Here is a 26693-nt window from a genome sequence, read left to right as displayed (position 1 = left end):
GTCATTGTGGGAGTTTTCTATTTTTATCTGGATGATTGAAGTGTGGTGTGTGCGGGCGGGTGGAGGGTGGAGGGGCGGGGCTTCACGCTGGAACACCATTGGATGCTCATTAATCTGCGTATCGATAATCTCATCCTTTTACGTAATGGACAGAATAATACGAGATTTCTTTGTATTAAAGTGGATCTGTATGTATTATCTGGCAGCAGGCTGCTGCTGCAGTCGCTGCTGCTTCGTGTCGACAGGTGGAGGCGTCCATATGCCCGCCGCCGTCCCTTCACACCGCCGCCGCCGCCACGGGAGTTTTACGCTTCACACATTTGGATAAAACTCTGAAAGGACAGCGTGACCTCTGTGTTAAAACAAAAAATACCATCCTCATTATAAGTTGTTGAAGTGGATACTTAATATTTAATTTAAGTTTAGAAAGGACGGGACAGAAAACAGCTGTGGGTCAGTGATGGAATGTAACTGAGTACATTTACTCGAGTACTGCACTAAAAGGACCTATGTGTAAGAAAAGTAGATTCTCGAGTCGTCCGATAACGACGCTCTGGGATTTAAGCATCATCTGTTTTGGTTGGGAGTCAGATTTAAAAATACATTTCTCTGACAAACCTTTAAGTATTTTAATTTTCTGCTGTTATACTATATATTATACTTCCACTCCACGAGAAATACTGAACCTTTAACTCACTACATACTTACTTTTCAATCGTTTTAAAAAAAACAACATTCAGATTATCAGACAAATGCTGAATATCAGATCCAGTAATCATCCAGGCAGGTTATCAGTCAACTCGTATTATACAGCATCCATAAGGGAAATTAATATTATTATATCTTATTGTATATTTTTGATTTATTTCCGGCCTGGAATATTTCTGTTACGATGATCCGGAGATCCACACAAACACAGACATTTTAAAGAATAGCTATAAAATCAAATTGAACCAAATTAAAGGCAAAGTGAAGCTAAATGAACGTGAACGTCACCAAACTACAGACAGACAGAGTCCAGCAGACAGACGGGAGACTTCTTCATCATCAGGAGAAGTTAATTCAGGTGTGTGTGGTTCTCCTGACACTCCTGCAGCTCCGCCTCCAAACAGAGCAGGTAAGAACAGAGTCACCACAAACAGACTTCCTCCAGACAAAACCACAAACAATCAAAACCACCGAACCAGGTTTTATTCTTTAATGTGAAACTCTCTCCAAAATGCAACCAAGGCTTTTTTGTGAATGTCAAACCTTCGTGTAAAGGCATCATTATGATTAAAGAGGCACTTTTAAGATTTACCGTATTTTCATTTTAGTGTCAAACTCATTTTCAATGGGAGTGCTACGGGCACTTTTACGATAGCATCAAAATCTCTATTTTTAAAACAGTAAGAAGTCTCGACACAACATGAAACTTTGCTGGTAGTATCACCAGGGTCTCTACACATGAACACGAGCATTGAGAACATTGTTTGTGTACACAGAGTTTACTAAAAAGAAGCTTTTTGAACAACTCACGTTAGCAGTAGCTTGTTCCGCTCGCCGCCGTCCTGCCAGTGGAGAAGTGTCGATCTCAGAATGTGAATAAATGGACTCGATGAGGCTCCTTTTTCAACTTCAAGGTCAATATTGTTTTTCACTAACGACAAAACAACAAATTATCCTGCATTTATATGGAACTAAGCTTTAGGAGCGTTCCACCTTAACTGTCCTCCAGGTTACGTCACATTCTGAGATCGACACTTCTCCACTGGCAGGACGGCGGCGAGCGGAACAAGCTACTGCTAACGTGAGTTGTTCAAAAACCTTCTTTTTAGTAAACTCTGTGTACACAAACAATGTTCTCAATGCTCGTGTTCATGTGTAGAGACCCTGGTGATACTACCAGCAAAGTTTCATGTTGTGTCGAGACTTCTTACTGTTTTAAACACAGAGATTTTGATGCTATCGTAAAAGTGCCCGTAGCACTCCCACTGAAAATGAGTTTGAGACGAAAACGAGAACACGGTAAATCTTAAAAGTGCCTCTTTCATCGTAATTATGCTTTTACACAAAGGTTTGACTCGGGTACATTCACAAAAAGCCTTGGTTGCATTTTGGCGACTGTTTCACTTTAAGCCAGACAAGAGAAACTAAACAAAAAAAACAAACTAAATGAAACCGTCTGACAGAAGACATGCTGTGGAAGCTGAAACTGAACATGTCGACTTCCAGAACATGCTCCGGTCCTTCTCTCTCCGGTTCGTCTTCACACTTCCTCACAATAATTCTCCGTTTCTAATTAAAATGACAGTGTGTGTTTTCTTCCTTCATCATCTCGGCTTCTTAGTCGTATCTTTTTTTGGGAGGCTGGACGTCCTCGGAGCTGCTGCGTGGGCTTCTTCTTCTTCTCTCCTCTGGAAGGTGTTGATGAGAATCGTTTGTAGCGGCGCTGCTTCGTTTCTGTATCTTCAGCAGCATCTTTAAGAAGGTAAATATTCCCAGTTCTTCGAGAGGAAGTGGAGGAAGGTTTCTGCTGAGGAGGTCTGGTATTTACAGCTGTTTCTGCATTTTGTGAACAAGCAGGTTTCTGCTCAGGCGAACAGATCCTGGGCAGCGCAGCGGCATCATTATTGAGATCATGTCGACCGCTCGGTGGGGAGGCGTCCTGTCAGAGATGTCCTTGAACTACACACTGCAGCTGCTCGCTCGCTGTAAGCACATCCTGAATGTGAGCTGCTGACACACCTTTAAAGTGAACAAAGGAAACTGCAAGACATGTCAGGGAAACGCTAGATGTTCAAACACAATGTGAGCGCGTCAGGAGGACTGAGAGAGGATCAGGCCGAGGTCAAACGTCAGGAGCATTTCTTTTTACATTCAGTCTGAGGAGGGAAAGACTCAGAGGACCTTCAGCTGCCACAGCGTGAAGGTTTCTGATGAGTCAGACCTTCACAGTGATGTAGGTAACATCTAAATATGACTGATCTGACAGTCGTTAGGTGAAGATCTGCAAACCACAACACATGAACGTGCGATTAAAATAGAGACGACTGTATGATAAGAGTATGACCCGACCTTAGAGAGAGAGCAGCAACAGCTTGAGACCGTGTTTCAACATTAGTAAGTGTGAAACTGCTGAATATCTTTGAAGTGTGACGACCGCATTCCAACATTTGTAAGCATGACGGAACTGGAAAACATTTTTTAGGACAAGGCATGATCATTTCTTTACACTAAACAAGTGTTTTTTGTACCTAAACTTAGGGGCCGTCCACACGGATGAAAACAATCTTTTTTCCTCCGTCTTTCTCTGCATCGTTTCAAGAATATTTGCGTCCATACGGATCCACTGAAAACGACAGACCAAACACAACAAGAAGAAGATGAAAATGGCTACTGCAAAGAAACCAGAATTGTTTGTGTGGACCGATAATGAGGTCGAACTGCTGCTGCGACGCACACTCAACTACAAGGAGAGTAAGTTGCAAGAAAGGCTCAATATCTTCTGCAGCACGAACACGAGCATGTAGTCCGCCATTGTTGTTGTTGTTATGAGACGTCGAGGGGTTCAGAGGTCGGAGGCAAGAGGTCGAGGGGCGGGACGATGACATCATCGTTTTGGAAAGTATGCGGATTCGTTTTCGGATTTCTCCACCCTGAGACCCGTTTTCAAAAAAGTGCGTTTTCAGGATCCGAGTGGACGGTCGGCCAAAACGATGCAATACATGTGCGTTTTCGCAAAAGAGCGTTCTCGTCTGGACAGGGCCTTAACTGGACCATAAGCACAGCGAGGAGGACTTTACATCATCAGGAGGAGGAGAGGAGGACTTTATATCATCAGGAGGAGGAGAGGAGGACTTTATATCATCAGGAGGAGGAGAGGACTTTATATCCTCAGGAGGAGGAGAGGAGGACTTTATATCATCAGGAGGAGAGGAGGACTTTATATCATCAGGAGGAGGAGAGGAGGACTTTATATCATCAGGAGGAGGAGAGGAGGACTTTATATCACCAGGAGGAGGAGAGGAGGACTTTATATCATCAGGAGGAGGAGAGGAGGACTTTATATCATCAGGAGGAGGAGAGGAGGACTTTATATCATCAGGAGGAGAGGAGGAGGACTTTATATCATCAGGAGGAGGAGGAGAGGAGGACTTTATATCATCAGGAGGAGGAGAGGAGGACTTTATATCATCAGGAGGAGAGGAGGACTTTATATCATCAGGAGGAGGAGAGGAGGACTTTATATCATCAGGAGGAGGAGAGGAGGACTTTATCTCATTAGGAGGAGGAGAGGAGGACTTTATATCATCAGGAGGAGGAGAGGAGGACTTTATATCATCAGGAGGAGGAGAGGAGGACTTTATCTCATTAGGAGGAGGAGAGGAGGACTTTATATCATCAGGAGGAGGAGAGGAGGACTTTATATCATCAGGAGGAGAGGAGGACTTTATCTCATTAGGAGGAGGAGAGGAGGACTTTATATCATCAGGAGTAGGAGAGGAGGACTTTATATCATCAGGAGGAGGAGAGGAGGACTTTATATCATCAGGAGGAGGAGAGGAGAGGACTTTATATCATCAGGAGGAGAGGAGGACTTTATATCATCAGGAGGAGAGGAGGACTTTATATCATCAGGAGGAGGAGAGGAGGACTTTATATCATCAGGAGGAGGAGAGGAGGACTTTATATCATCAGGAGGAGGAGAGGAGGACTTTATATCATCAGGAGGAGGAGAGGACTTTATATCATCAGGAGGAGGAGAGGAGGACTTTATATCATCAGGAGGAGGAGAGGAGGACTTTATATCATCAGGAGGAGCAGAGGAGGACTTTATATCATCAGGAGGAGGAGAGGAGGACTTTATATCATCAGGAGGAGGAGAGGAGGACTTTATATCATCAGGAGGAGAGGAGGACTTTATCTCATTAGGAGGAGGAGAGGAGGACTTTATATCATCAGGAGGAGGAGAGGAGGACTTTATATCATCAGGAGGAGGAGAGGAGGACTTTATATCATCAGGAGGAGAGGAGGACTTTACATCATCAGGAGGAGGAGAGGAGGACTTTATATCCTCAGGAGGAGAGGAGGACTTTATATCATCAGGAGGAGAGGAGGACTTTATATCATCAGGAGGAGGAGAGGAGGACTTTATATCATCAGGAGGAGAGGAGGACTTTATATCATCAGGAGGAGGAGAGGAGGACTTTATATCATCAGGAGGAGAGGAGGACTTTATATCATCAGGAGGAGGAGAGGAGGACTTTATATCCTCAGGAGGAGGAGAGGAGGACTTTATATCATCAGGAGGAGAGGAGGACTTTATATCATCAGGAGGAGGAGAGGAGGACTTTATATCATCAGGAGGAGGAGAGGAGGACTTTATATCATCAGGAGGAGAGGAGGACTTTATATCATCAGGAGGAGGAGAGGAGGACTTTATATCATCAGGAGGAGAGGAGGACTTTATATCATCAGGAGGAGGAGAGGAGGACTTTATATCATCAGGAGGAGGAGAGGAGGACTTTATATCATCAGGAGGAGAGGAGGACTTTATATCATCAGGAGGAGAGGAGGACTTTATATCATCAGGAGGAGGAGAGGAGGACTTTATATCATCAGGAGGAGAGGAGGACTTTATATCATCAGGAGGAGGAGAGGAGGACTTTATATCATCAGGAGGAGAGGAGGACTTTATATCATCAGGAGGAGGAGAGGAGGACTTTATATCATCAGGAGGAGGAGAGGAGGGCTTTATATCATCAGGAGGAGGAGAGGAGGACTTTATATCATCAGGAGGAGAGGAGGACTTTATATCATCAGGAGGAGGAGAGGATGAGTGAATTTCCATTTTTGGGTGAACTGTTCCTTTAACAGCACAGCTAACTGTGGCCAGCAACAGGTTTTAGTTTCTTCTTTCTATCTAATGTGCTAAAACAGGATTTATAAATATATAAGAAGCGATTTTCGATAGCCGTCTCCGCCCACGTCGATCTAAACTTCGCTCTCAAACTGCTGCTGTCAGCGTCCCTCCGAGGGGCCGGCGGGCCACACGTTGGGCCTCGCAGCAGGAATAATAACACATGTCTAGCCGTCTGCAAAGTGCGTGGTGACGATAATTCCCTACTGTCAGTTGAAATCGGCAGCATACTGTCTTGCTGTCAGGCCAAATCTGTGGGATTATGTTATTACAGCCGTAATGCCAGAGTACAGTAGCTACACACACACACACACACACACACACACACACACACACACACACACACACACACACACACACACTGGAACAACCTCAGGAGAGCTGATGCTTTGTGGTTTAAAGATGTTTTAATGGACAAAGCGGGGTAATAATCACGTCAGTCTTGATGATGTGTTGGAGAGTAAATGTACAGCGATGGAATCTGAGCCTCCTCCTCCCCCACCTCCTCCTCCTCCTCCTCCTCCTCCCCCTCCCCCACCTCCTCCTCCTCCTCCCCCTCCCCCACCTCCTCCTCCTCCTCCTCCTCCCCCACCTCCTCCTCACCGCCGTGGAAACAGCTTCGAACAGCAGATGGAGAATATGTCGGGATAATGATCATGTCTGAGTTGTTACAGTCGTCTTCAGATTTGTCTTTAATTGGGTTAAACTTAAGGTCAAAGACATGGAAAGAGGCAGAACAGATGGATTACATGTCAGGATTATTACACCAGCTGCTAAATATAGACCATACTCCTCCATGTATGGGCTGACATACCCAGCTTCTGTCTTTACGGTTGGATCGCATCAGCAGATTTGAATACATGAGGAGTTCAGTAAAATACCGTCAGTGACTCCGGCTGACATTGAGGCTACAGCTGCTATCATTAGATCAAATTAGCTGCAGATGGAGGATTCGGGGTCAAGTTTAAAGACATTTTAAGGACACTGACGACGTTAGGATCGTGAGAGAGAAAGAGAATTAACACTAGCTGCTTCATCCTGCATGTGTAGCCCATCCACAACCCCTGCTAGTGTCCCCTAGAGGCTGCGACGGTCATTACACTGCACGATATTAGAGCAGATAGAAGGCACAACATGCAGATGATTTTATAAATGAGGTATAAAAACTCCAAATTGGTAAACAGGAAGGTGTGTGTTATAAAGGGCAGTACACACTTTTTCATGATGTTTTCAAATTAAAGGTCCAAAGTATTTTTCCTAGAAGCATCTGTTTCTGTTGAGCGTCACACTTTGAGCCATTCGGTCCAAAAACATTTAAAAACTCTAGAAGAACCTCACGATTAAATTATTTTTTATCTCCATTCGAGTTAGCTGGACGCTACATCGATGTTAGCCAGCCCGACCGCGGAAGTCTCTAGAGCAGCCTTCGTATGAAGGAACGCTGTGTCCAGATTTTATATCACGTCCCTGAAGAGAACCCGCCTCTGTAGATATACAAGCTTCATTCTAAGGTGACGCAAGTTTCAGACGATTGTACACCAGTTACATCATAATGACGACTGAAGACCATCTCGCCATGACACCTGTCATCAACACGTTCATGTTCCAACAACGTGAATCAGCTTCGACCTCGGCCTTCATTTTCATTTCAAGTTTTAAACTTCTTGACTTCCTCCTCTCCTGTTTTTTAAGATAATGTCATGAGTCTTCGTTTACACACGTCTATATTTCCAGCTCCTCTTGCTTGAAATGGAGGCGCTGCTCTTTTCTGGACGTTGCCGCGGTGAATCATCCTCCGAGCTTCATCGATGACGGTTATTTTTCATTCAGTCTTAGTTTCCCGTCTCAGGTTTAGTCAACTCAGAGTTTGTTGAGTCTCTATTTTCAGTTTTTTCTGTTTATTCCCAGAAGAAAAAGAACAAACACCAGCAGAACACAGATGGTATTTTTATGATATTTTTTTATTAATAAGCTTTGATTTAATTTACAAACCAAACACACAAATCTTCACATCATCATTCTTTTTTTGGGCGACAACAAACAGAGAGAAAGAGCTTCTCTCCACCGATGATACAAAATCAACTCTTAGTCTTTCCGATTGACAAACAGCGAGAATACAAAAGGCTTTTAAAGAAGTGTAATCACTCTAAACGACTGGTGTCAGATTGGAGAAGGAACAGATGTTTCATTTGTCTTCATCTGACTCTAACAGCCCCATAAACAAACAGAGTTCGCTGCTCTGTCACACGGAGGCAGAAATTCTGCTGTAACGAGTAAAAAACTCTTATCAGCTCAAACACTTGCAGTTCGTGGACCGGCTGTACCGGCTCGCTGCTCCTGCACAGGCAAATAAGAACTGAGCTAAACAGAAGTAGCTTTACTGTCCGATGTCGCTCTGGATTATGTAAGAAAACATAAATCCTGACTCGTACCTGCAGATATTCTCTCAGATCAAGATCGCAGGAGAAAAATCTTTATCACAACATCCATAATTTCAGTCTCAAACTCTGCAGAAACTGAAAACAGCTTTAAAAAAAAAAAAACGCTCACATTTACTGTGATGTTCCTGATACGAGCGAGCAGACAGCACAGAGCCAGAGAGGACTTCTCCCTGCGGCTCCTCTGGATGATGTATGGAGTGTTTAGTCCATTCAGACAAGTCATTGTCCACGCTCACACACATGCAGGGTAGTCTATATGTTCACACACAGCTGGCTGCTGGCTGTGCAGACACATGAGGCGAAGACGGAGGTAATGTCAGAGAGTCAGTGTGTGTGAAACGATACTGATAGTGTTTAATGTGTGTGTTGTTTCTGCGTACGGGGACGACACATACTTGTGCATGGATGTTCCTGTTCTGTGGTTTTGTTTGTCAACGTTCCTATTTTAAGATTCAAGCAAGAACTTCTTCACCAGCTTCCAAACCAGAACTGTTCTAAAAATCAATATTAGCCATCCTGAAGTGAACTCTCAGTCCTTCAGCTGCTAACAGCTAACAGCTAACAGCTAACAGCTAACTAGCTCTGCTCCTGCTGATTTCAACAAGGATATGTTGTTCACAATCTGGAGTTATCAGATATCAATAATTGTGTCTCTATCGATCTCCTTTAGGATCTTTTAAGCATCGTTTCTTTCTGGCGCTGAGTAGCGAGCCAGTGACAGCGGTCAGTACCCGACCCGGATCAGGGCTTCGGTTCAGTTTGTTACACATACTGTGAACAGCAGAGTAGAGTGTTTTACTTTTCCAAGCTGCCACAGCGATCAGCTCATCAGTCTCAATCAGCAGCAGACAATCAATATCAGCCTGGTGTCGGCCGGCTCCATGTTTCCGGGTCGTAAGCCTGTTTTATTACACTACAGTGATACCTGCGTCACGCACCAGAGGGATGCTGTGTGTGTTTACTGAGGAGACCACACACACACACACACACACGTCATCGTCACAGAGGATGTAAATGATTGTACCAGCCCGTCTCCCATCACCACACGCTTCAAACACTCCGACGCTGCAATAATCACTCTGTCCCAGCGATCACAACTTATCGCTTCACACAGCGCTGCACTGATAACTACCTTCAGCTGTGTGTGGACAGTGTGGCTGCAGACTAATGATTAGTGTCATGATTAATCCTTCAGTCTAAAAACTATTTCCCAGAGTCCAAACTGACGTCTTCAAATTGCTTCTTTTGTCCAAAAGAACACAAAGACGCTTCATTTACTGTCATAAATGACAAAGAAAAGCGGCAAATCTTCACACTGAAGACGCTGGAACTAGCAGATGTTTGACTGAAACATGACTGAAACCATTAATCGATTAATAAAATAGTTGGCAGCTAATTCTCCGTCGATCGACTGATCCATTAATCAACTAATCGCTGCAGCTCTGATTGACAAAAGAAGGTTGTCAGCAAGTCAAACACACGTTTCATCCACAAACAATCCCAGCAAAGACGTTCTGAGTCACAACTGACTTTAATCATCAGATAAAGCAAAAGTGTTGTTTTTTATCTTGCAGAAAAACACTGCAATGATCCTTTACACACACAAACAGACAGTAAAACAATCAAGTTCAATTAAAACATACACAGTCTGTGTAAAATCATCTGCGTGAGAACAGTTTTAATGATTCAAAGCTGGAACGAGACAAAACTACGTTCAACAACAAAACTCACAGCTGCAGAACGAAACAATGAGAAATATTTCATTTCAGTTTGTCTCCACATCCATGATTTTATCTTTCAGAGTCACAACTTTGGTCTTTACAGGTCGAAAGGATCCAAATGAAACCCGCTCAGTCGGCAGGTTCGTAGTTTATCAGCCGATGTAGGAAAAAAAAAAACGAGACAGCGACAGAAAGAGCTGAAACACAAACTGTCTGAAATCACACCTCCACATGTAAACGGTGAAAAGGCTAAACGAGCCGCTCTGTAGCAGAGAAACCTCATCGACATCGAATTTGTCAAAATATACTGTAAATATATAGAAATATAAATACAAACAGGCAATAAAAATAAAAAGGCTCTGTGTGCCGCTGTGATCGATATTCCTCCCAGTGTATGTACAGTCCAGGCTTACGAAGCTCATAAATTCAGGGATTGAATCACAAACCGACACTCGTTCTTCTCCACGTTCCCTCGTTCATCCATCAGTCCGTCGCTCCCTCCTCACCTGTGCATTTAAATCAGTCGTCCGTCTCTTTCACTCCACCTTTCTTAAACTGATATTAATCTGTTTTATTCATCCGTACGTTTCCTCCTCCTCCTCTTCCTCCGCCGCGCCGCCTCCACTCGTCCGTCCTTCCTCCGCGGCTTCACTCCATCTTGGACATCTCAAACTTGGTCGTCATCGTTTCCTACAAGAAGAAAACACGTCGTCACACTGAGTTTCTTATAAAATTGTTGACTAAAAGTTGAGATGTTGAGATTGGATATTAGTTGGTTCTGATGTTTGTAAGCACCGTCACGATAAGCTTCAGCCGGATTTGAAATTGCGAATGGATTTTTCATTTTCCACCTTTCAAACACAATATTTTCTCACCCTCCAGACTGCTAACTACGACTCAAGATGCATTATTTACAATATATGTGATAGAATATAATTTTCCAGTCAGTGGAGACGTGTTGTTGGTTGTGCTTCTCTACTGGTTTGTCAGATGTGCTTGTCGATGAGGTTTGAAAACAGAAGAGGAGGACAAAAACTGTGATCTCCTGAATTGATCACAATCCTGACAGAGTATTCTGCCCCCTTAATGTCAGTCTGAGCAACAAAAGACACAATTTAAAGACTAAACTGGCCGAAAGTTCAGGAGTTAAAATGTTTAAAGGGACGATACAACTATCCCTGAATTATCTGTAATCTGTTTTGCGAGGGGAATCGGTTTAGAGGCGCCTTCACGTCAATAAAATGATCAATATTGAAAATCCTGTCGTGAGAGGAAGCTGAACTTCTGCCTCAGTGTCACGGCCCGTCTGCCCCTCAAACACTGCAGCCTGTTTGGTTTCACACACTTATGTTACAGAAACTGTTCACTGAAATATATTTCTGAGGACATCTTAGGAGAGAAACGAATGCACTGTGGCGCCCCGTCTCACGTCTCATGTCCTGTTCCACAGCCGCTAACGAAGACGATTATTGAGAGACGTGGAGGAGACAGATCCTGGAACAGTTTGTAACAAGTAAAAAAAAAAAAAGCATGTTCTGTCCGACCTCATGTTCCTATGTTCATGTTTTCTCCGTCTACAGTCAGAATCAGGTGACATTGCTGTTCCTGATTGGCTCAGACGGAGAGGAGGACGGTCTCACGCATGTATCGTCTCAGTATTTCTGACTCTTCATCCCCTCCAGCTTCTCTTCTCCTCCTCGCAGCGAGGCGGCCGACATTGTTAACATGATTCCTTTTGTTGCAGACATGACGGATGAAAACCCACAAACAGTCGAGTGCCGGAAGAGATCACGGTTGACATGAAGAAGCCAATTTGTCCAGTTTTAACAAGAAGCCCGGTCAGTAGGAGAAGCTAGCTCGGCTTCTTTGGGGTCGATACTAATTCAGCATCGCAGGCGGGTTGATGGAGGAACATGTCAGGTGATGGGCGGCTACAAGAGACAGCTGCACCATTTTAAAATGTCGAGACGCACTTTCTTTTCTGGATATGTAATAACATGTCTGGCTCAAACAGTGCAGCAGGAGGAAAAGCACTGATCTCCTCTGCAGACCAGACTGGGAGTTGGCATTGTCCTGGTCGCCTCGACAAAAAGCCAGCCGCCTTTTTAAAATGTGAACGCTGTCAGATTTTATGTCACAGAAGAAAAAAAGCTTGTGTTAACCACAGAGCTCGTTTCAGGCATCAGAAGACCCATTGACTTTGAGACGTGGGAGCTGGAAGTGTTTGGACCGGTTCCTGCAGCACTACATCACGTCCTTAAAGACGAACCTGACACTAATTCCTTTTTTTAAATCAGGATTTTTTTATATCAACTGATCCTGGTCTCAGTCCATCATGTTTATTGTAACCACACTTCTTTGAATTTCCCAGAGAAAATTAAACGTTTGTTTTTTTGTTGTTTTTATTCCTCTCGGCCCAAAAAAAATCTCTGAGAAGAATCGGTGGTCTTGTTTCGTAGTCCAAGTACAAACCGACATGCTTTTCAGTCCATACTCCTCCACAGACGCACTGTTTCCTCCCGTTTGAGTTTGCAGTTGCTAAAAACTCAACGCGCCTGCCAGAATAAATATCAGCCAAGAGTATTTCTGTAAAAGCCACAGATAAGTTCACACTGAACATTTTGTTTATGTTGCTACTTTACGTGCATTTAGTTTGAATTTCCTATTTCTGTCTCATCACAAACTACTTGGTACATCACGACTTGGCCTCAAATATCGTTTTGATCGCCTTGTTACTGTCATGACGACGCGACATGGCTGGTCCTGATTGGTCCAGACGGAGAGGACGACTGTTTACTGTCCTCAGACGGTTTCATGCATGTATCCTCTCAAGTTTGTGACTTCCCCCATCCCCTCTTCTCTCCTGTCCTCCTCTCAGTGACGAGGCCGACGTTGTTAAGAATATTCTTTTTGTTCCAGACATGACGGATGAAAACCACCAACAGATGAGTGCCAGAAGACGATCTGACTTCATGTGAATAACAGCCGGTTTTGGCTGGAAATGTTTCCAGATGTCCTTAAAAAAAATATCCAGTGATTTGACTCCAACTCCTGTCGTGTGTTTGGCTTCCTTCTTGATTTGTAATAACACCATCACCTCCACCTCCCCGTGTGAAAGGCAGCTAATAATCATCTAATGTGAACGTGATACGCCACCAAGTCGACCTTGGACGTATCTGTGGTTTGCGGAAACGTTCCGTTAACATTAGAGCCAGGAGACTGGGCTGTAAAATCTACGATGTCCGGCTGTTTTGGTGGAAATTACTGAACCACCCGCTGTGAAGAGAGAGTGCAGACAGGGCAGGGAAAGTCAGAAAGTACTGAGAGATGTTCTGTTCGGGTCTTTTCTATTCCCAACTGCACAGAGCCGGTGCAGAGAGGCCATGTGTGAGAGTGGAGTGCATCTAAAGTTCAACGAATCAAAAAAACAGAGTCGATCTACTTTCAGCTCGCAATACAACACATAGGGCACATGGACGAGGATTACATAAGTTGTCATAATCAGGATAATTGGCAGGTTAACATTTCTGCACGATTTGCCTCCTAAATAACAACGAGGCTGTTACATAACCCGCCGTGAGGACGTGAACAGTGAGGAGTTAAAGCTATTAATTCCCCTTAATTTCCTCCTCTAATAAGGCAGATTCATTACATTGTTAGTATTCGCTCCAAACAGCCCGCAGTTTAAAACATGAAGCCATCGATGTGACAGACAAATTAACTTTAATTACCACGAGTTCACCTGAAGGAAGCAGCATGTTAATCACAGCCAATCAAAACACCTTCCTTCCTTCCCTTCCTTCCTTCCTTCCTTCCTTCCTTGAGCGAATACTTAATATTTCCTATGGATTTTAATATCTCTCAGTGTGCATACAGCAGCTTACATAAGAAATTGATTTTTACATAAGAGGCACTTTGTTGATTGCTGGGTCACTTTAAAAGCTTCAGCCTGGAGATCAAACAGTAAATAATCTGCAAAATGTTGATGACCGTTACAAAAACTGGTCCAGAGAAACAACAACAACGTGATGAACGAGACGATTATGATGAATAATAAACGCATAATGTCTGATGAAACAGCTCCTCGTGTTTAACGTCAGATAAATAATCAGAGCTTTATTATATTTGTTTATTTCTCTGTTTATTAATGATCGCCATTAGTGGCTGCACACACACACACACACACACACTCACACACGTCACTGTCACATTGTTCTGCTCGCCATGACAACAGAGAAGAGGATAAACAACTGTGTGATGTAACCGTGGCAACAGCTGCTCTCTGCAGATTATCTGCCGCCCTCTGCTGATCAGAGTCAGAACTACAGATGTGATAAACGTGTGTGTGTGTGTGTGTGTGTGTGTGTGTGTGTGTGTGTGTGTGTGTCTCCAGCAGACACATAGAAATCCTGTGTGAAGAGATTCTGCGTTTTTAACTTTCAAACGTGCCAAATATTGAGGTTTAACACGAGTTCTCATGTGTTAACGGTTCGTACAGCTCTGTACGTTCGGTGTACGAGTCGATCTGCAGGTTGTAAATTACACCTTCTGCTCTCTGAAGACATTTTTTTAACTGGCTGTTGTAATTAAAATCATGCTGCTATATCAAGAAAACCCTCCTGTTCTCTCGTAGCTAACGAGCAGGAACAGATTTTCTTATAAGTGTCACTTGTTTCTTAATTCTAATTCAAGCATCTTGCCACCCTTGAAATCAAAAGGTTAAAACGACTGTAGGAACTCTACGTCTGGTAGTTTTCTTTTAGTTTAAATGAGATTAATATCAGTCAAGAAAAAAGGTCTCATAAGAATAAGAAACACGTCTCTGTCTAATTGACATTGATCTCTTTTTCTCGGGTGCTGCAATTCTACTCGAGCCTGAAATAATCTAAATTCTGAACGAGGATCTGAGAAGTTTAATCTCATTTTACTGTCTGTATCGATTACATAATACTTTAGTGATGAAGCGAGGAGATCGAAACGACTCACCTCATCAGAGTCCAGCAGGGGCGGCAGGGCGCTGCAGGGAGGAAAAGAAGAGTTTCAGCATCACATTTTAAATAATATTGATTTGTGATCAGTTCTGATACGTGACAGTCAGCGACGACGTGACGACTTACACGTCTGCCATCGATGACGGGATGTTCTCCTCGACCCATTTCAGATCCTCATCCTGGGAAATCAACACAGCTGAGTTTAGATGAGATCATATTTATATCATTTAATCTTTCTAGTATTTCCACAAGTTTAAAAACATTACTGAATCGTTTTAATGGTCTTAATGTTTCCTTTTCTTTTTTCCATGTCATAAGTGGGATATTCCCTTTTTCGAGGTGTCAGTGGACTTTAGCGGAACTACAGCTGATAAATAACACGTCATCACGATAGTTTTCTAAGAGCAACATGAAAACACGTTTGGTTTTTATTTGTCTGACAGCTGAAGTGAGAACATTTCATCATCACTCACCACTTTGTTGGCTTTCACTGAACCGTTGGTCTCATTTTTCATGCCCCTCATTTTCATCCCCTCTGGAGACACACGAGACGAAACACATGCATGTGATGACGTCATACATACATCTCGATGCATATTTCACCGAAAGCTGAAAATGTAGGTCGACTCTGCACAGCGCTTCAAAACGCTACGCTGCCTTCTCCTGTTGCAACCTGATTTAATATCTTTTAGTCTAAACGCGTCAGAATAAAAGTACAAACACACGCAGAAATAACTGAATAATGTATGTTGCAGGTAAGAATCCTTCTTACACTAAGTGGCATTTTCAACAGATGAAGGAAGCAAAGTTTTAATGTTTAATTTATGATCCACTCAATATTTCAACAACTGGCTGCTGTTAGAAATGAGCCAGCGGTGGTGAAGAGTGTCTCTAACTAACTAACTAACCAACTTACAACACAGCTTAATAACTCACTGAGAAGTTAGATAAAGAGATAAATAAATAGGAGGCTGTGAGGACGATAGAGAGGTGAGACAGGAAGGGAAGGATGAAGGCAACAAGTAGAAAGAGGAGAGGGAGGGAGTGAAGGTTTCTGACCGAAAGCCTCGTTCATCATCGGCTCCTTCTCCTCCTCCTCGCTCTCTTCATCCAACAGAGGACTGAAGGCGTATCTGACAAAGACAGAGAGATAAACTGCATTTATGTTACAGTTACAAAGAGACAAACTGTCAAAGAAAACAACCCTGACATGACATCCCCCCCCCACCTCCCTTACCTCTGGTTATTGGCTGACGGTCGCCATAGGAACATGATGACCAATAGGATGATGGAGAACAAGAAGCGCCAGAACGCATCATCTATCCACAGCTCCCTCCAGTCCTGCAGACGCACCGACACAGAGACAGTCTTAATGAAAACACTTCAGAAGCACTCAAACATCTTCATTTACAGGAAGAGGATGAAAGTCGTCCTCCGCGGGGCTGAAAGTGTTCCTGACAGGATTCAGAGAATAAAGCAGAACACTCAGTTAAAAATGTAGAAGTCGAGCGGAGTCACGCGGCTGAACTCTGTGTTTCATCCTGACCAAAGCTGATTAAACTCCCTTTTTCCACTACACAAGTATTATGGGCAGATCATAAAAATAACACTTAATCAATAAAACAAAAAGAAATACAATTATATCATCCAAAATCTCCAGTACTCACAGACTGACATTTGGACATCTTGAAGGTCTTGGTGGTCCAAATTATGAAGATGACCGACGCTGAAATAAAAACACGTACGAAGATTTAATGACTTGAAATGTGCCTCAAGCTAAAGCGTTAATAACAAGCGGTACTTCTTTTTTTTCGTACCTATGACGGCGAAGATGAGCGTGTTGGTGAAGTGTCTGTAGAGCGAGAGCTTCACCACGTTCCTCCTCAGCCTCAGCAGCTTCATCGTCTGAGCCAGACTCACGAAGATGTGACGACACGGTCAAGGAAACAACAACGAAGAGGAAACACTGGAAACACTCATCAGGACTTTCACCTCCAGTTTAAGATCAATGTATCTGATCCTGACTGATTTACGCTCAACGAAGCCAAAACAAAGATCACATATTTACTGTCACACACGGGTTTGTGTTTGCACAACAGGTGCGACCGATCCAAGACGGATCATTTCAGATGTTCTCAGTCTGGATGTTTGGTTCAGATCACACAAACACCAACAGCAGCCTGAAGAAAACACTGTTTGCTGAACTGACACATTCGAGGTGAACGAGATCAATCAGATCTATTTTAAAATTAGGGATGCACGATATCGCAAAGCACAAAGATCATGGTGAGAAATATTTTTAGCTTTTTTCCCTTTCGTTCCCTCCGAGCTGCGTTTTTATGGATCCAACACAAGTTTTAATAAGACCTGTTTGTGTTCTTCACGCTGGACTCAAACTGTTAACTCACACAGGAGCTCTGCTGATTCAGTTTTCAGCGGGTTTTGAGTTTTTTCGTTGATTAAGACGAGCAACATCTTCACTCTCAAACAGTAGGTGGCAGCAGACGCCTTTAAAGACGGACTGCGATCTAACTATACACATGAAGAGGAGGTAGAAGAAGAAGAAGTAGAAGAAGAAGAACACGTTTCTTCATTGATTCTTTGTAACTTTTTCAGTAGCGAGTGTTTCAAATGTACACAAAGTTATACGATATCTGCATTCGATAATACTGACGGCACCAAAGCTATTTAAAAAACAAAAACAAACCAAAAAACATATCAACCATAATTTTTTTAAACTTTCTGGTACGTGTCCAGTGACTTTTTCTGTTTGATGTGATTCTTAACCTTTTTCCAGCGTTATTTTAAAAGGTATTAGTACGTATTTTTGCTCATGACGTCGTCGTCTGTCGTACCTTCAGGTTGTCGGTATTGTGCATCCCTAATTACACTATTCACACACTGCGGGATTTTTATAAGACGCTGACTACATGTACGGACGAACAAAGCAGAAAAAGAGAAAAAGTGAGAGAGAAAAAACTAAATTTCTGCAGCACTAAAAAGGGGGAGAGGTGCAGTAGCGGATATCCACCAGCAGAGGGTAGAGTCGAGCACAGCCAGAGGAATAGCAGCCAGGAGAACTACATCATCTTCAGCCTAGAGACAAAGAAAAGGATAACAGAAGAAGAAAAAGGTAAAAGACAGACAGAAGAGGGATGTGGGAGGGAGGAGGGTGAAGGACACGATAGAGAGGACAAAGAAGAAGAAGAAGAAGAAGAAGAAGAAGAAGAAGAAGAAGAAGAAGAAGAAGTGTGGGGAGGAAACCAGAGGGTGTGAAAGAAGGAGAGAAGAACAGAAATGCTGACACAGCGTAACACTCAGTCATCAGCAGCTACAGGTGACACTGAGGCGTTTGTTTTCTACAGCTGGGTGCACCAGGTGGGTGGAGTTTAGTTAGTCTGATGTGGTGAAACTCCTCAGTACCAACAAACACAGACTGACACAACACAACACAACACAACACAACACAACACAACAGAAACAGGTCCTAGATACAGACAGGCAGCATCACGTCAACCGAAGAAAGAAGCTGAAAAACGAAACTGGCCACTTTTTATCTTCTGCTACTGGTCAGATTTCTGCTGATGTTTTTGTGTGTGTGTGTGTGTGTGTGTGTGTGTGTGTGTGTGTGTGTGTGTGTGTGTGTGTGTACATGTTAAAGGATATCCACCAGACAACACAGGAGTCAGTGAAGGCCAGAACTATGTCACACAAAAGTCTACTGCTGGTGTTGTCGCCTCGATCCTGGAGAGAGAGACAGGTTAGACACACACACACACATGCAGACACACACTCAAAGATACACATCGTGTGTGTGTGTGACTTACAGCGTTGACTCGTAATATCCCCTCGACGATGGAGAAGATCAAGTACAGCAGACCGACACCAACAACTCTGTGGAGCAGCGCACCGAGTCTGGGCCTGACGGACGGACACACACACACGGAATAATTACAACTAAATTATTGCCATCGACACGGTTTGTGTAAAACCGCCTGCAGAGCCACGAGGAGCAGAGGACTTACTTGACGATGCCGTATCCCAGACTGGCGATGATCACCAGCACCCGGGCCAGAGTCCTCTTCACGGCAGAGAGCACCTCAGCGAACACCACCGCCCCCTGGACTGCAGGAGGATTCATTACAACTGGTTATCATCCGACCTTCATCTCAACCGGAGCAGCAGAATCACACCTGTGTCTTCAGCTACCTGACAAGCCGTCGTATCTGATGCTCTGGAACTCGGCGTAGTAAACGGCTTTCTCCAACATGCCCAGGAAGATGACCCCCCCGATCCAGAACTGGATCCTGAGCAGATCCCTCCAGTAACAGGCGGACAGAACCAACCACAGAACCGCCAGCAGCACGTACACGATGCACATCACCATGTAGAACTGGAGGCAGAATTACAGACGGAGAGAATGTTTCCTATCGTTTACTCTGTGTGTGCGTGTGTGTGTGTGTGTGTGTGTGTGTGTGTGTGTGTGCGTGTGTGTGTGTGTGTGTGTGTGTGTGGTGTGTGTTCTTACCACCATCAGAGGCCATTCAGTGGCTGATATGTAGTCGTGAGGACCCTTCATGCTGACCTGCACTGGAAACACAAACACACAACATCAGGTCGACTGCAGCACCTGGAGGTCCAGAGCAGATTCTCCGGATCAGAACTGGGCTGATCCAGAAACCTTTTACCAGTTCCAGAAACCCATCTAGTTAAGTCCAAACGATATTCTAATGAGTTTGCTTTTACAGGGTTTGGAGTCTGAAAAAAAATCACTTTTGGAAACATATTTTTAATTTCTTTTCCTCAAACTACTTTATTATCTGACTGCTCTTTCTTTTGTTCTGTGTTCTTTTGTTCTTTAATCTGTTCTTTAATTGGTTTAATCATCTTTTGTCTACCGTCTTCTTTCATCCTATAAAAAACGTAGTAATCATATTTTGAGAAAGTGCAAAGAATCAACTTTCCCTCTCTCACTCTTCACTCACTCAAACACGTTGAAACATACAGTCTGAGGTCAGAGATCATTTTATAATTGTTCTGCTTGATTTAAATCTAGATTTTCTTATTTTAAACCAAGATTAACTAAACTGTAACTCGCCCTTTTTTTACATTTATGCCTTCCATCTTCGAGATGTGTGTTTAATTACTCTCCAGCAACAAATCCTGAATGCAGCGTCTGGTCTTCTGTTTTAATTCAACACTTTTAGTGCAACAAGATCAGCCTGAAGCTGCTGATTGTAAACAGGGAAAACTCTTAATGGTTAAAGTTTAAACAGGAAGTGCATAACAGCGTCCTGCTCGTGTGTGTGTGTGTGTGTGTGTGTGTGACTGACGCTGCAGGCTCCAGGGCTGAGGCGGGTTTGCCGGGTCGTTAGCTCGGCTCTTGTCTTTGATTTCTCTGATGTACAGGATGAACATGTAGGGTCCGTCCTCCCAGCTCTCAGCCACCGCGTCGAAGTACGGATGAGCCGCCTTCTGAGAAAAAACAACAACAAGAGTTTGAATATTAAATTATTAAAGTAACCGTCTGTGACTCTGATGCAACGTCACATTTCAGGGAGTTTATTTTGGTGTTTGAAACTTTGCTGACGAGCTGGACAAGGAGAGAAAAGTGAGGAAAGTTCTGCTGCATGGTGAACCGAGTTAGAATCGATGAGCAGGAGAAACCGCTGCCTCAGCATATATCTATAATCCAGACCTGTATGTCCCGGGATTCAAACCTCCCGGTCACAAGCTCCTCGTCTCTCTCAGCCTGTTCATCTAATCCAGACCGACTGACCTCTTTAGCTGCAGCGTCTTTTGTTTCTGCTGAAGCTCCGTCCTTCACTGGAACAGCAGCCTGAAACACAGACGGAACAACATGTCAGAACATTTCATCGTTTAACATGATCTGTTTCTCCTACTTTATACTTTTACTCCTCTATATCTAATCAATAACTTGAGTTACTAGTTACTTCACAGATTGGATGCTACATCTGAGCAAAAATAAAACGTTTCTTTACTTTAAAGAAACTATAAAAACAAAACAAAAAGCACTGAAAAAATGTCAAATCTGATAATCTGATAGTCAGAGGACTCAGTATAAAGTTAAACATATGTGTAAATCAATCAAACTGATTGATATCATCAGTGAGATCATTTAAAATGACATCGAAGACAAAGAAAATAATATAAAGAACATAAACTGGAAAAGAAAACGCAGTCCGTCAGCTGTTGGATTAAAAGTTAACGAGCGTTTTGTGTTCGACAATTTGATCAAAAATATAAATAATTAAAATGTAAAAAAAATTTAAAGATCAAAATAAACATATTTAGTCTGTTTGATGTTCTGCTTCATGTTCTGTTTCATGTTCTGCTTCATGTTCTGCTTCATGTTCTGTTTCATGTTCTGTTTCATGTTCTGCTTCATGTTCTGTTTCATGTTCTGTTTCATGGTCTGTTTCATGTTCATGTTCTGCTTCATGTTCTGCTTCATGTTCTGCTTCATGTTCTGCTTCATGTTCTGTTTCATGTTCTGCGTCATGTTCTGTTTCATGTTCTGCTTCATGTTCTGCGTCATGTTCTGTTTCATGTTCTGCTTCATGTTCTGTTTCATGTTCATGTTCTGCTTCATGTTCTGCTTCATGTTCTGTTTCATGTTCTGCTTCATGTTCTGTTTCATGTTCTGTTTCATGTTCTGCGTCATGTTCTGCTTCATGTTCTGTTTCATGTTCTGCTTCATGTTCTGTTTCATGTTCTGCGTCATGTTCTGTTTCATGTTCTGCTTCATGTTCTGCTTCATGTTCCGTTTCATGTTCTGCTTCATGTTCTGTTTCATGTTCTGCTTCATGTTCTGTTTCATGTTCTGCTTCATGTTCTGCTTCATGTTCTGCTTCACGTTCTGCTTCATGTTCATGTTCTGCTTCATGTTCTGTTTCATGTTCTGTGTCATGTTCTGTTTCATGTCCTGCTTCATGTTCTGCTTCATGTTCTGTATCATGTTCTGCTTCATGTTCTGCTTCATGTTCTGTTTCATGTTCTGCTTCATGTTCTGTTTCATGTTCTGCTTCATGTTCTGTTTCATGTTCTGCTTCATGTTCTGCTTCATGTTCTGCGTCATGTTCTGCGTCATGTTCTGCTTCATGTTCTGCTTCATGTTCTGTTTCATGTTCTGCTTCATGTTCTGTTTCATGTTCTGCTTCATGTTCTGCTTCATGTTCTGTTTCATGTTCTGCTTCATGTTCTGCTTCATGTTCTACTTCATGTTCTGTTTCATGTTCTGCTTCATGTTCTGCTTCATGTTCTGTTTCATGTTCTGTTTCATGTTCTGCTTCATGTTCTGCTTCATGTTCTGTTTCATGTTCTGTTTCATGTTCTGCTTCATGTTCTACTTCATGTTCTGCTTCATGTTCTGCTTCATGTTCTGCTTCATGTTCATGTTCTGCTTCATGTTCTGCGTCATGTTCTGCTTCATGTTCTGCTTCATGTTCTGCTTCATGTTCATGTTCTGCTTCATGTTCTGTTTCATGTTCTGTTTCATGTTCTGCTTCATGTTCTGCTTCATGTTCTGTTTCATGTTCTGCTTCATGTTCTGCTTCATGTTCTACTTCATGTTCTGTTTCATGTTCTGCTTCATGTTCTGCTTCATGTTCTACTTCATGTTCTGCTTCATGTTCTGCTTCATGTTCTGCTTCATGTTCATGTTCTGCTTCATGTTCTGTTTCATGTTCTGTTTCATGTTCTGCTTCATGTTCTGCTTCATGTTCTGCTTCATGTTCTGCTTCATGTTCTGTTTCATGTTCTGCTTCATGTTCTGCTTCATGTTCTGCTTCATGTTCTGCTGTATGAGTGAGCTGATGATGTCACACCTTTGGTTTGGGAGGCGCCACCTCGCTCCTCCTCTTCCTCAGGCTTGGTGTCTTCGCTGTCGTCGGCTGAAAAACAAACAGTCAATTTAAAACATTTTCAACAAACAGATGATGAATAAAAACATTCTTAAAAGACGGTTAACAATAACAACAACTACAAACAAACTACGTCTTTATTCACATAATCAATACTGTGGTTATTTCCCTGAACACGGCTGCTGTGATGAGAAGAGATCTAAAGTTTGCACAGAGATTCTTCAGTGTTCAAAGTGTTCATGACCCGTTTTCATCTGAGCAGCAGAATGTGGTCGAACCTGACGAACCAGAATCTAATAAACAAAAGAAGCGGATCCTCGTCGGGATCAGAAAACAGGTCTGAGGGGCTGAAACGACATCTGCAGTCTGGAGGTTTAACTCCGTCTGGATCTACTAGATTTCACCTGTGAGGACTCTTCAGGTGAAGCTGCAGCAGTTATGAGTGTTTAAATACGGCGACTTGTCGGTGCGACACGGGGAACAACATGACCTGTGATTGGTCCGTCTGAGCTGTATAACAGGAAGTCGTTTCTCACCTCCTGCTGCGGCATTTCTGTCAGCCGTTTGTTGGTGTCTTTCAGAACATCCAGTCCGAACTGTGACATAAAACAAACGCACCCACTTTAAACATACAGTCACTTTATCACTCATGTGTTTGTACTGTGTGTGTGTGTGTGTGTGTGTGTGTGTGTGTGAGAATCACCGTGTTTGGGCTCAGTTGTGGCTGGCAGCTGATGGCAGTATATTGGTGGAAGACGTAGTATCCATTTCCTCCTCCTGGTCGGACCTCCGTCGACCCGAAGTAGCTCGCAGCCCTCAACGCCTGAGGAGGAACATGAGGAAGAGGCGTACAAAGGAGATGTTTATTATTATATTTATTTAAAGTGATCCTGTGATGTCAGATCAATAATAAGGAAACAGTACATTTCCTTAGATATCAACGATTGATGTTCGCTGCATTAAACACTGCAGGATGTGACTGTTTTTATAAACAGTGAATCTGCACACAACTTTATTCATGAATCAATTCATCGTTTGGTTTATAAAATAACCAACTGCCGTCCTCAAATCCAGAACCCAAAGACACCGACTGACCCGGAGAGCGTTTGGGTCGAGGATCTGAGCGGTTAGAGAACTGAGGCGAGAGGAAAAGAGTTTGTCTCACATCGAGGCCGAAGACTTCGTCGTAGCAGTGCGAGTTCCTCAGATACCAGGACACGTTGAGCCGGACCGGAGCCGAGGCGTTACAGGTTTCTGAAACCACTGAGAGAGCACACACACACACACACACGCACACACACACACACACACACACACACACACACACACACACACACACACACACACAGGTTAACTACCCTGTCAGGTGTGAAACGGCAGCGGAACGGCGTCGGCGTCGTGCGGAGTGTTGACTCACCTTTGAGGTGGATGGAGCTGCTGTTGAATAAAGTTTTGGCGAAGTAGAAATAGTTCTGCTTCTTCAGGATTTCCTGAAACAAACAAAGAAACAAAAACATGTAAACAATGTGAAAATAAAAACTTGTGGATGCTCACATTGCTTTGTGACAGCTGAGAGGCCGAGCTGAAGAAAATCTAATTCTGTTCGATGACGCAATGTTTATTTTAACCTTCATGCTTCATTTTTCAACATTTTCACAGATTTATTTTATGTCCTTTGAGCGCTTTTGTCCAGATTCTAAACTAAATCAATATTAAAGCCTGATGGAAGCTGAAGAATCAGAATCAGGTCACAACAAATTCAAGAAAGATAAAAAGTCAAGAAGCATTATTACAAAATGGAACATGAACAACATGTACAAGTTGTTATTTAAATGAAGAGTTGCAGGGATTGTTGCAGGAAGCTGAACACTAATAAATTCAGTGATCTCCTATCTTCAAATGTTCGGTCCAGAACAGTAAACACTTCAGAACACATCAGAAGTGTTTGCTGATGACGAGCGGCGCCTCCCTCATAAAATCTCTGCTTTGTGGGATTTAATGGAGTTTATTGACACGAACACGCCCGAGAGGAGCGAGTCAGAGAAGACAAACAGAGCCGAGCTTCCTGTGTTCGACCACAGGAACAAGAAATCTGAACCACTTCAACCAGTCGCCCTGCGATGGGGAAATAAGCCTGCACGTTCTCTGTAGATTAAACAAAAAAGGTCAACGTGGCTCTGAAGCCGCCATCGCGCTCTCTGTGCGTGGGCGTGTCGCAAAAGTCAATCAGAGTTTTTCCAGTAGAACACGTCACACAGACATCTTTTCACTTTCACCCTCCATCTGAATTTCCCGACTGCAAATCTAGAAGATGACAGACAATTATATCTTATCACGTATATGATTATCTCTTTATGTTTTGGCTGATAGGTAACAAGACACATCAGTGCAAAGCCCCTAAAGAGTGTCTGTATCGGAGGGTGACATTAAAAGTCGACATAAAAAAGAAACAACTTTCTGTTGATAATTCAAGCTCACCCACACAACAACCACCACATACAACTTCTGTTAATGTCTCTCATAATTCAGACTACAATCCAAATGTTTAATTTTGTAATAATTGATAAATTTGGCAGCTACTTTCTCAATTAACTGACTAATAGTTAGTTTAGTTAAAACTAAATAAATAGGTAAATGTCCATTCTAGCTCTCCAGAGCTCGATGAGGCATTTTAAAATCCTTTTGTTTAATTAGATTTCAATGTTGTGACTGAGGAGAGAAGATAAATATAATAATAATAATAATAATAATAATAACAATAATAATAACATTCTGTCAATGAAGTTATCAACTAAAGAATATGAAGGAATTATAGCTTTGATTTTTTAAATCTCCATGTTTTATACTACTGGGATATTTACTGAAGCTAGCATGCTAGCCAGCTAGCAGTGGAGCTTAGGGTAGCCACCACTCCCCCAGTGTTTTAGGATAACTGTGCTAACTAGCTAACATCTGCTAATTAGCAGTAATTGTGTTGACTGTGGTGATATGCTGCCCCCTGCTGGCTCTAACATACTTACTGCACCTTTAATGGACAAATCTTTTCATGGGGATGATGACAAACATTCAGAATTAATTTGTCATGAATATAAATATGAGACATGAAACAGCTGTGTTACTTCTAAATAAAAAAGTATATTTAGCTACAGAACAAAACAGATCAGGTGTTCCCAGGTTAGCTGTCCATTAAGCATCATCATCATCATCATCATCATCATCATCATCATCATGAGGTGATGAACAACTCAACACATTCAACAACGATCTCATGTGACTGAGCTGTTTGTCATTTAGCTAGCTAACGTTGTTTACATGTTTCTGAAGCGGCTCGGTGGGCGACCAGCCGCAGTGAGTCAGACCCAGAACCTCAGCAGAACCATACAGACCTCGTTCAGCTTCCGGTCTGACCTGTTTAACAAGTGAAACTGCCAGCTAACACTTAAACACGAGATCTAATCTGTCAGCTAACTGCTACAATCAGGAAACTCACATTATCCACGTTCAGGATCCATTTTCCCGGTTCAGACACGGCCCTGACCGGCCCACTCAGCCCCATCAGCACCAGCAGGAGCAGCGCCGAGGACCAGAGTCCCGAACCGGTCCGACTCGGACCCGCTGTGCTCGCCATTAGAGCCAGGTGGAAGAAGAAACCAGCAACTGCAGAGCATCCGCGACAACTCACAACAAGCTGGTCACTTCCTGCTTCCGGCTGACGTTACAGGGGAGCAATGATGCCTTCAGGGAGCGTCGGAAGT

General features: G+C 43.0%; 1 protein-coding gene across 3 annotated transcripts; it reads right to left on the bottom strand.

The window, feature by feature from the left end:
• Positions 1 to 9855: 9855 nt before the first annotated feature.
• Positions 9856 to 26686, bottom strand: LOC115569937 (transmembrane protein 87A). 3 transcript variants are annotated; one of them, XM_030398182.1, is made up of 21 exons: positions 26429 to 26686; positions 24356 to 24428; positions 24104 to 24201; positions 23642 to 23761; positions 23475 to 23534; positions 22903 to 22968; positions 20835 to 20894; positions 20389 to 20530; positions 19584 to 19645; positions 19265 to 19448; positions 19081 to 19180; positions 18883 to 18976; positions 18722 to 18799; positions 16873 to 16981; positions 16723 to 16781; positions 16293 to 16396; positions 16115 to 16188; positions 15529 to 15590; positions 15182 to 15234; positions 15051 to 15081; positions 9856 to 10754 (listed from the first exon to the last, which is right to left on the bottom strand). In XM_030398182.1, the coding sequence occupies exons 1-21, from the start codon at positions 26564 to 26566 to the stop codon at positions 10713 to 10715; spliced, it is 1809 nt and encodes a 602-aa protein (XP_030254042.1). In that variant the 5' UTR covers positions 26567 to 26686; the 3' UTR covers positions 9856 to 10712. The 3 variants fall into 3 exon arrangements, with proteins under 3 accessions (XP_030254042.1, XP_030254056.1, XP_030254047.1); XM_030398196.1 differs by lacking the exon at positions 18722 to 18799 and adding an exon at positions 18083 to 18151; XM_030398187.1 differs by having other exon boundaries at positions 20389 to 20527.
• Between the last annotated feature and the right edge of the window lie 7 nt (positions 26687 to 26693).

This window comes from Sparus aurata, chromosome 2 (genome assembly GCF_900880675.1).
Source record: "Sparus aurata chromosome 2, fSpaAur1.1, whole genome shotgun sequence".
Classification (NCBI taxonomy): domain Eukaryota; kingdom Metazoa; phylum Chordata; class Actinopteri; order Spariformes; family Sparidae; genus Sparus; species Sparus aurata.
Note: the sequence above shows the minus strand (reverse complement) of the source record. Positions and strands in the feature narration are given on the sequence as shown.